Source organism: Balaenoptera musculus, chromosome 20 (assembly GCF_009873245.2).
Source record: "Balaenoptera musculus isolate JJ_BM4_2016_0621 chromosome 20, mBalMus1.pri.v3, whole genome shotgun sequence".
Lineage (NCBI taxonomy): Eukaryota > Metazoa > Chordata > Mammalia > Artiodactyla > Balaenopteridae > Balaenoptera > Balaenoptera musculus.
This window is the reverse complement of record NC_045804.1, coordinates 4734788-4745285: the sequence shown is the minus strand read 5'-3', so window position 1 is coordinate 4745285 and position 10498 is coordinate 4734788. Positions and strand designations below refer to the sequence as shown.

At 49.1% G+C, this 10498-nt stretch overlaps 1 protein-coding gene across 1 annotated transcript; it reads right to left on the bottom strand.

Annotated features, from left to right (window-relative positions):
* Window positions 1-4852: 4852 nt before the first annotated feature.
* On the bottom strand, window positions 4853-10298 carry SOX9 (SRY-box transcription factor 9). Its single transcript, XM_036837841.1, is given in 9 exon segments — window positions 4853-6882; window positions 6885-7047; window positions 7049-7102; window positions 7104-7287; window positions 7289-7470; window positions 7472-7683; window positions 8263-8280; window positions 8283-8515; window positions 9500-10298. Coding segments are annotated over 9 exon segments (1527 nt in total). The 5' UTR covers window positions 9931-10298; the 3' UTR covers window positions 4853-6832.
* Between the last annotated feature and the right edge of the window lie 200 nt (window positions 10299-10498).

Genomic DNA, 10498 nt, shown 5'->3' with positions numbered 1-10498 from the left:
CATGATAGCCCATGATAAGGAATTTAGATTGTATTCCAAGTGAATAGGTAGCCATTGGAAGGTTTTGAACTATGGCTGTGGGGATGTGTGTCAGAGGTCAAATTTTGCTTTAAAGATATTTCCTGTAACATAATCTACAACAAAAGAATTTATTCTCCTTTCTCCATTAAAAACTCTATTTCAAATTCTCTTTTGCAAACAGGACTAGGTTGGGGGGCAGGGGAGACAGGCTGTGGGGTGCGGGAGTCCATGCTAATTGTCTATAATGTTTACTAGTTACGTGACCTTAGGTTCATTGCTTAATCTCTCTGAACCTCAGTTTCCTACTTAATAAAACTGTAATAATAACACCTGTCTCTAAGGGTTATTAAATGGATTCAATGAGATCATGTATATAAAACATCTGTCACAGTGCCTGGCAAAGTAAGGGCTCAATGATGTCCGTCCCTTTTCCTCTTTTTCCTTCCATTGAATCTGTATATGTCACTCTCCCGTCAAGACAGAGGTAAATGTAAAGCTTGGTAACTGAGTTCAAAAAATCAGTTGCACAATGACAGGATTGGTGAGGGCTTTCTGGTGATTTGGCTACTACAACAACAAATACAATTTAAATTTCAATTAATAGAAGCACAATTTCCGGTGACAAAAGGGGTGAATCTATTTGTATTCCATATTAGTCAAACCATATTTGGAGTCCTGGAAATAATTCTGGGCATGCTAAATTGAGAGAAATTTTGGTAAGTGAAGTACATGCAAAGAAAAATGGCAAGATATGAAAGGGCTTGGGAACCATATCATAATGTAAAATGTACTGGAAATTCTAACACGGTAAAAAAACAACTAAAAGAAAACTTGAAAACTGTACAAATAGTTGAAGGTCTGTCATTTGGAAGAAAGACAAGACTCATATCATGTTGGTGTAGAGGTAGGTCACCTTGGACCATTGGATGGAAACTGCAGAGATAAGATTTTCCAGTGTCAAAAATCTCCCTGAAAAAAAAAAAAAAAATCTCCCTGACAGGAGAAGTGAACTGTCAATCAATGCAAGCCTTCTAGGAAACACTGAGGAGTCATTCAACAGCTGAGATGCTGATAAAGGACTTTTGCGATGAGAGTCCAACCAAACTAAGAGACTTCTCATCATACCTTCCAAATTTCTGATTCCATAAACCTGTGGGGTGCAGTAACCAAGTCTCTGGAGATCAAGAGACCCTCTTGGATTCCAGGGACTGCATCCTTCTCTTGATGTCTCCGGTGAAAAAGAAGATTGTGAGATACATGAATCTGTATTTTATCAAGAAGTAGAGAGACTAATACAAGATTATTCTTGGTGGGCAGGAGGGAATGGCTAAGATAGAGTGGGTCACCTCTATGTAAATTGGGTCAGAGTAAATTTCATGTCAGTGAAAAATGGATGGAGATCAGGAGAGAAAAAGCGAGTTCGTGAAGGTCCCACCAAAGTTATTCCTAAATCCATCATCTACCTTGACCCTCCGCCATCCTAGACCCAGGCCACCATCGTCCTTTCACCTGGGTGGCTACAATAGCCTCCCAACTGGCCCTAATGAGTTGCATTTTTTTTCATAGCACGTGAACAAGAAAATATCAGGAGTACTATTTGTTTTTCCCCTGCCTTCTTCACTCCAAAATGGAAACCCCATGAGGGCATGGATTATGTCTGTCTTGTTCACTGCTGAATCCTAACCCACAGGAGATGTTCCAAAAATGTTTAGGAGAAGAATGGGAGTATAAATCTTCCTAAAGTGGAATATGGCAGCATGAAATTACAGTAACTGGATTAAGTTCAGTATAAAGTCCTGAAATTTCAAGAAACGTATCTAGCAGTAAACTACAAGGGAATGTTCATATTGCCCCACATTTTGCCTGGTTGTTTTAAATAAATGCACATATGACATTGCCTGTCCCATGTTGTATTGGTCTAAAAATGATTCTTCTTCAGATATCCAGAGTCAGTCCTAGTCTGTGAGTGATGGAAAAAGAGAAGCCCAGTCAGGGCCCAGCAAACTTTTTTTTCAGCTGCAAGAAGCAGTGGGAGATCCTAAGAAAACACAGGGGAAAGGTGGTGTAAGAAAGGAAAAAAGAAATGAGTAGGAAGAGGGAAGTGAAAGAATGAGCAAGGACAGGTAATTAACATTTCTTCTGGGCTTTACTTCATTTAATCTCTATTATGCCCACGAGACAGTATCATTTGAGAAATGAGAATCATTTGAGTCTCAGAGGGATAAGAAAATCGTGTAAGGTCAAGGGGTAGAATGCTATGGTATAGGTTCCCAATAACGTGTTCTGTGACATTGCCATCAGGTCCGTGGATATGATAAAAGGTTGGTATTTATTAAGCACCGACTGTGTATCAGGCACTGCTGAGAACAGAAAGAAAAGCATCTTGTTTGCAGCCTCTGATGTCCATGGTTTGCTGCCCAGCAGCTATAGTCAGGGGGCAGACCTAGGTTTTGTGGGGCCTGAAGCTTATACAGTTTTTTTGTGTGTGTGTGTTTTTTTTTTTTGAGGGGTGAGCTCTTTAAGAAAAGAATATAAATTTTAAAAATACAAGTTTAAGTACAGGGCCTTCAAAGGAGCCTGTGTGAAGCTTAAGCTTCTTTAGCATCATAGGAAATCCATCTCTGGTATAGCAATAGTTCATCAATTAATTTAAGTTAAAAAGTGCCACCGTGGTGCCTCAAAAATGTTCATTTTGGAAGTCAGGGGAAGGAGAGGGAAGGCACGGCGTTGAGGTGGGAAAGTCAAACACACAGCTCAAACTAATCCATAAGTTCCATTTTAATAATAGTGCAAAAGACTGATTCTAAATGAGTTTTTTCAATTCCCTTTTGTTTATCCCATTTTGCTAAAAAATCCCTTTTTGTTAAAATAGTTAAGAGAGAGAGATTTTATTTTGAGTACAAATAAACAAATAACCCTGGATCTGCATACAAGCTTTTTCTGGTCTGGAGGACTCTGCTGTTTCCAGTCAAGATCTTGTTGTCAAGGTGATAAGCTCTGCATTTCTGGATTTAGAATAAAAATTCCTCTAACGTATTTTATAATCTGGTGATCTTGGGCTTTGACCAGATCCGGCGGATGGGGGTGAGCCGATTCAGAAGCATGCTCTGCACTCCAGTGTCTGTTGTGTTTTCCTGTGTATCAGACCCACCTGGGGAGCTTGTGAAAACCTTTCTGCCCTTTCCTTCTTGTCCTAATGTAGGAGGAATCCTGTAGAGACCGGTCAATTCTGATGCGGTCAATTCCCAGGCGGCTCCCTGCTAAAAACTGTTCTAAAAACGACCGTTTCATGAGGGAGGGATTATAAACGTTAACAAAAAGGGAAACCGAGGAACAGGAAAGTAAGAGACTTGCCCTAGGTCACCTGGCAAGTTTATGTCTCAACAGAACATTCTGGCTCTAAGAAGGTCTGCCAAAGGTTACATACTGAGGAAAAGAGCACATTTCTAGGAGAAGAGAGAGCAATCTGACAAACAGTAGAGGTTTGGGGAAAGCTGTGGTCGTGATGGGATGGAAGTGTTTGATTTTAAATTGACAACGACTTAGGGCACATAAGGGTGTACGAGAACTATGAACAGCACGGAACTTTTGAAAAGGACGCTGTGAGTTTTTGGCAAGGGGGGAAAAATAGAGATTTTGTACCCATGGAGGATAGACTCTGGGCCGGAGTGAAGCGCGCTATGGCACAAACAAGGAACAGAGTCTGCCGTCTGGGGGGGCAGGGAGGGATTTGCACAGCACCTGCAGGTCATAGGCCCTCCATCAGTGTTTGTTGAAGGAATTTGCAAAGGAGGAGAGTATAATGTTGCCTCGATTGATAACTACCATTCTTCCTGGTTGCCATGATCCTCGCGTTGGGACACAAGCCAGGAATCCAATAAGCAAAACAAGACAATGTGAGGTATAACCAAGTTTGGACGCTGGTTAAGACTGTCGAGACATTGGACCCAGTAGTGAAACCAGCCTGAGATGAGACTGCAGACTCGCCTCCTTAAAGTCACTTCCCCAATCAGCTGGGGTGTGTGTGTGTCGGGGGGAGGTGGGGTGTCTCAGTGTTGGGGGTGGGAGGGAAGGAGTGATTTCATCTGTTTAAGGAAAAATGACCTGAACGATTCTCTGATCCTGGAAACTCCCATGTAACTGAGGCCAAGGAAAACAGGATTAGGTCTTATTACTTCTACGATGGCTTTGCATCTTCTCAGAATGAGTTAAACTGGAGGGAACAGAAAAAGAAGGGAATCTCATGTCGTTGTGCCTGCAGATAAACCAGGAGACTTAATGGGACAGATTTCCCCCTGGTCTCCTTCGGACAGTTTTACTTTGGCTTCCTTTGCCTTTTCATGGACGCCCCGTTTCTTTGCTATGTGTTCATAATCACAGAAGCTTTGCTCTATTACATTCAGACAGGCAAGTCACCCCCTTTGGCATTCTGTCTTCTGACAAGCTACTGATTTCAGGGCTAATATTCCCCCTCTGACTTCTTCAAGGGAGCAGCTTTTGCCCTGAAGCATGAGAGTGTTAAAACCACAACAAACATCTTTGCCAGAATGGCAGCTACGGACATGTAATTCTCTATGTGACTTAATGGGGTGGCACTTTTCAAGATTTTTCTGCTTTGATTTTTGGGGACACAGTCTTTTCTTCAGAGCAGGTTTTAGGATTGCCAGAAGTGCGCATAAAAAATAAAAACATCACAATGATTGGGATGTCATGATCTCTTTGGTGTCCCAATTCTTCAAACCATCCTTTTAACAGATGAATAAGTCCATAGGCCATTGTCTTTTTAATGCAATGTATATTTATTGTAAACAATAATATACAAAAAAAAGAAGAGAAAAAGGAAAGGTAAGTTTCACAGAGAAAACAAAAGGTTTGGGGGGGAAAACAAGCAAAACAAACAAAACACAAACACAAACCAAACCTTACCTAAAGACAAAATATGATTTAAATGCCAGGTTTCTTAAGTTACAGAAATATTTTTTTTTAAAAAAGATCTGCTTTTATACAGAAATGGAAAGATGCCATATTATAAGAGTGCTTTAAGATTTTACTCTACTGACTTCTAAAACTGTTAATATATCTTTTTTTAAATAAAAAAAAAAGTTTGCTGTCTTTTTTAAAAAGCAATCCTCACTCTCCAGCCACAGAATTATTAAGAATTAAGGTCTGTCAGTGGGCTGACCCCCCTCCCCGTTCCTCCCCCTCTCCAAGAGAACACATAGGGGAACATCGATGACACATGCTTGCATTGTTTTGAGTCACAACACACACACACACACACACACACACACACACGCACGCACACACACACAGTTTAGGCAGCCCAAAGATCTGTGGCAGAAAACACTGCAAATGACTCAGTGATACACTACATCTGCAAACTCTCATTTGTACAAAAAGAGAAACAAGTTTCCAGTTTGTTTTCAACAAAACAACAAAGAGGGGAAAAAAAAAAAGGACAGACAAAAAGGCATTTATACAAATCTAGGACAAGGAATCCAAAGAAACTTGCTTTTAATAAAAAAAAAAAGATTAAAGAGATAAATAAAAAAAACTGGTTACAGTTAAAGACATAATTTAACAACAGATGACCATACCCTTTGAGGACGGCTCCAACAACCTATTTTAAAGAAGGTAAATTTAAAAAAAAAAAAGAAAAAAGGAAGATTTTTTTGTTGTTTTTAATTAAAACCTCTCCTTACAAAATAAATAATTTTAGCACATGGAATGTCTTAAAGTTAACTGCTGGTTTTCAGAGAGGCACAGGTGACAGTGTAAGTGAGAGGCTTCTAGCATCTGTGTTCCACATGGGGCCCGGGCAGGCAACCAGGGGGCAGTGTGCTGGGGCACAGTATTGGCTGCTGAAACATTCCCCAAACAGATTTCATCTCCTTTGCTTGCCTTTTGCTTCTTTCTTAAGGTTGCGGTGAGCAAGCAAACACAGGAGGAAATGCACTAAAAGAGGGCACAAGGATTTTCCAGCAGCATGGTTTTAAGGCTTTAAGGTGTTTTTCTCTTGTTTAAAAAACATATATATGATAAAGCTTACCAAATCGTCTCTAGGCTATTGTTTACTTCCGTATTTGCAAAATAAGGCCTTGATTTTTCTAAGGCAACTCCTCCTTGAATCAGAAAGCCTGAGGAATTAAGCAAAGCTAACCCCCCAAACTGATCAGGTAACACAAATCTGTGGCTTCTGTAGGTTAATACAACACACAAACTTTTTTTTTGTCTGTTTGTCTGTAAGAGAAAGCAAATCTGTACAAAAATACTCTGGTTGCAAGAAAAGCTAGGGCACACTGTTCGACTAAGTAGTTTAGCTGTTGGAAAAATAAGAGCATTTAATTTTTTTTTATCTAAAAATATGTATAAATCCCCTCAAATGGTAATGAATCATAACACAGTACATACTAAAAATATTTAAAATAAGAATATTCCTCACAGAGGACTTTTTTCTTTAATTACTGCTAAAAAATAATTACAAAGTCCAAACCAGGCAGAGAGACTGAGCAACTGGTCACACGCATCTCCATCATCCTCCACGCTTGCTCTGAAGGTTTGCAGTCCAGTTTCCCGTCGGTTCCGCGGGTCCATCTAGCCAAGAGTGGCCTGGCCACTGATTCGCACAAGGTGGTAACGTGTTTGGATAGTCAATGCTTCTGTCTTGGAATCTGAGTTCGAGTTGCCTTCAGCGTACATGTCTTTAAAAATAAGAAAGAAAAAAAATGTCACAAGGAATTCTGGTTGGTTGCGTTATTTCTTGGGTCTTTTTATGATCATCACGGCCATCGTCGCTCTGTCTAAGCGCTCCTCAAGGTCTGGTGAGCTGTGTGTAGACGGGCTGTTCCCAGTGCTGGGGCTGTGGGTCTGCGGGATGGAAGGGACCCCGGAGGTGTCGGCGATGGGGGTGTACATGGGCCGCTGCGCCGGGTTCATGTAGGTGAAGGTGGAGTAGAGGGCCGGAGCCTGGCCCGCCGCATGGCTGTAGTAGGAGCCGGAGTTCTGGTGGTCAGTGTAGTCGTACTGGCGAGCGGGTGATGGGCGGGTAGGACGGGCTGTAGTGCGGGAGGCTGAAGGGGCCTGTAGGCGATCTGCTGAGGCGAGTGCTGCTGCTGCTCGCTGTAGTGGCTGGGGCTCAGCTGCTCCGTCTTGATGTGCGTTCGCTGGGCCTGGCCCGGCTCGCTGCTCAGCGTGGTCAGCGTGTGCGCCTGCGCCGGCGGCTGCGGGGGCGCCTGCGCGGGCGGCTGGGGGGGGCGCCTGCGCGGGCGGCTGCGGGGGCGCCGGCGGGGCCGGTGGGGGCGCCTGCGGGGGCGGCGGCGGCGCCTGCTGCTTGGACATCCACACGTGGCCAGCGCCCGCCGGCGTGGCCGCCGTGCTGCTGATGCCGTAGCTGCCCGTGTAGGTTGAGCCTGGCCGTGCGGTGGCCGGCACCCCCGGGTGGACATTTGGGCGGCAGGTACTGGTCGAACTCGTTCACGTCGAAGGTCTCGATGTTGGAGATGACGTCGCTGCTCAGCTCGCCGATGTCCACGTCGCGGAAGTCGATGGGGGGCTGTCTGCCCCCCTCTGGCAGCGGGCGCCCCTCTCGCTTCAGGTCAGCCTTGCCCGGCTGCACGTCGGTTTTGGGGGTGGTGGGTGGCGTCGGTGGACCCTGCGATTGCCCTGAGGGCGATAAAAGAGGAAGAAGCAGAGGGCAATCAAGCAGGGCTGTACGGAGGCTTTAGTCTCAGGAACCCTCCTGGGACCCCCTCCCCCCCCTTCGCTAAAGTGTCCCGTATCCGCGGGGGAGGCGCGCTGCGCCCGAGAGAAATCGCTGAATGATTAACTCGCCGGTACACACTCGGCAGTCTCCTCTTATCAGGGGAGGGTCTGAGGCCCGGAGGGTCCGGAAGACCAAATTGCTACTTGTACAAGAGCCCTGTGTGTGCTTTTGGGCTGGGGGAGCAAAGAGAAAAAGGGAGAAGTCCTGTAAAGCTGTAAAGGCATTTTACCCCGCAATAAAAATTACTGTTAGGATGCAGGGATTAGGTTGGGGGGGTGTGTGTGTGCGCGCGCGCGTGTGTGTTTTCAGGGGCTTGGCGCAGTGGTTAGTGTGTTTTCCTCCCCAGGGAGCGCCAGGTCCCTAAGCAGAGCCCACTAGGTGGCTGGGGGCCCGGGGGTGTGCCAGACGGGCGCGGTGTGCCAGGGTGGGGGTTGGTGGCTCTGGCCGGGGGTGGGGGGGCGGGGGCCGGAGAGACTCACCGGAGTGCTCGCCGGGGAGTGGACCTCGCTCATTCCGGAGGAGGAGTGCGGCGAGTCGGCCTGCAGCGCCTTGAAGATGGCGTTGGGGGAGATGTGCGTCTGCTCCGTGGCCTCCTCGGCCTCCGCCTGGCCGTTCTTCACCGACTTCCTCCGCCGCGGCTGGTACTTGTAATCCGGGTGGTCCTTCTTGTGCTGCACGCGCAGCCGCTCCGCCTCCTCCACGAAGGGCCGCTTCTCGCTCTCATTCAGCAGTCTGGGGGCGGGGTGGGGGGGGTAGCAGACAAAAAGAGAGAGGGGGGGCTCCGTGAAACCGGCTGAGCTGTCAGGTCGGCGGGAGGAGGAGGTGACCCCCACCCCTCGGCTTCTTCGAACACAGCCCCCCTTCCTCCCTCCTCCCTGCTTTCCAGCCACTACCGCAACTCGAAACTTTTCTTTTAAAAAAAAAAAAAGTAAAAGAAAAGAAGAAAACAAAAAATCTCCGTTCTTTTAGTCCGACCTGAGCGGACCCTCCCCGCCCCGCCCTCTCCCCTTGTCTCCTCTTTTGGAAACCCTGGAGATGAAAATAGCTTTCCGCGGCTCCCGCTCTCCGCGCCTTTGCTACTGGCGTTATACCCGCCCCCCTTCCGTCCGCAACACCCTTTAAAAACTTTCTGAAAAACCACTTAATCTGCAAGGAGCTCCTCCTGACCCCCCCTCCCCGCCACTGCACACACACACACTGCACCCACCTATTTCCAGCAGCCTCCCTTCTCCCCCCTCCTTCCTGCCACAGGGCCCTCTAGCCTCGGCTTCTCCCCCCACCCTGCATCCCATCTCCGTGGGCGAAGGGCTTCACGGGGGAGCGCAGTTCGAGGGAGGGGGAGGCAGACTTCAATTCCTTGGGATTGAACTTCACTGCGGCGGGAGATCCGGCCGGCAGCCCTCTCCCACCGAGTCTCCTGCTGGTGTTCTCCCCTCCTCTGGCCATCTTCCCCCTCCCCCCCCGCCCCGCCGCCCCTCCCCGCTCCACCTACCCCCTCCCCCTTTTCCCCAAGAGCAATCCAAGAACTTTGTCAAACTCTGAGCCAAGTTACACCTCGTCCCCATTCCTCCCCCTCGCCTCCCCCCCGCCCCACCCCGCCTGCTCCGGGACCGGCAACTCCCTCCTGCTGGGAGGCGGGGCGCGGACAGACGGTCCCGGCCAGCGCCCCCCGCCGCCGCCGCCGCCGCGGAACCCACCCTGCCGCGCCCGCCCTACCTCCAGAGCTTGCCCAGCGTCTTGCTGAGCTCGGCGTTGTGCAGGTGTGGGTACTGGTCGGCGAGCTTCCTGCGCGCCGCCTGCGCCCACACCATGAAGGCGTTCATGGGCCGCTTGACGTGCGGCTTGTTCTTGCTCGAGCCGTTGACGCGCACCGGCATGGGTACCAGCGTCCAGTCGTAGCCCTTGAGCACCTGGCTGACGGCCTCGCGGATGCACACGGGGAACTTGTCCTCCTCGCTCTCCTTCTTCAGGTCCGGCTCGCCCTTGGGAAACGTGTTCTCCTGGGGCCGCGTGTTCTCGGTGTCGGAGCCGGAGCCCGAAGGGCAGGGCGAGCCCGCCGAGTCCTCGGACATGGAGGGGCTGGGGGCGCCGGACAGGCCCTTCTCCTGCTCGTCGGTCATCTTCATGAAGGGGTCCAGGAGATTCATACGCAGGCCCGGGGCAGGGGGCGGGTGGCCGGGAAAGGCGAGAAGCCGCGGCGGCTCGTGGGCTCGAGGCGCGGGCTACTCTCCCCTCGGCTGCCCAGACGCGGGGCGAGCGGCTCCCGGGGAGCCTGGCGCGTCACTCGGCCGCAGCGGCGAGCTTTTAGGAAGGCGCGCGGGGGCCAGCCCGCAGCTGCCCGCTCCAAGTGGGGGAAGGCGAATTGGAGAGGAGGGGGGGGAGAAAGCAAAAAGCGGGGAGCGATTGCACCCCTTCTCTCCTCCTCCTGCAAAGAAAAGTTCCTGGAGTGAAACTGGCAAGTCGCGGCGCCACTCAAGTTCCCAGTCAGTTTCAAGCTCCGCACTCCGCTCTCCAACTCCCAGCCCAGCGGCTCTTTAATAAATACACCCCCTCACCTTAGAGACGTCAGCCAATCACAGCACGGCATTTCAGGTTTCAGGGCTTGGCAGGCAGCTGATTGGGTCCACTTTGGGGGGGAGGAGGATTGTGGCGCTGGGCAGGGTGATGAGAGGGGAGGGGCGGAGCGGGGAGGGGAGCGCAGCCGCTGGTCTGCTG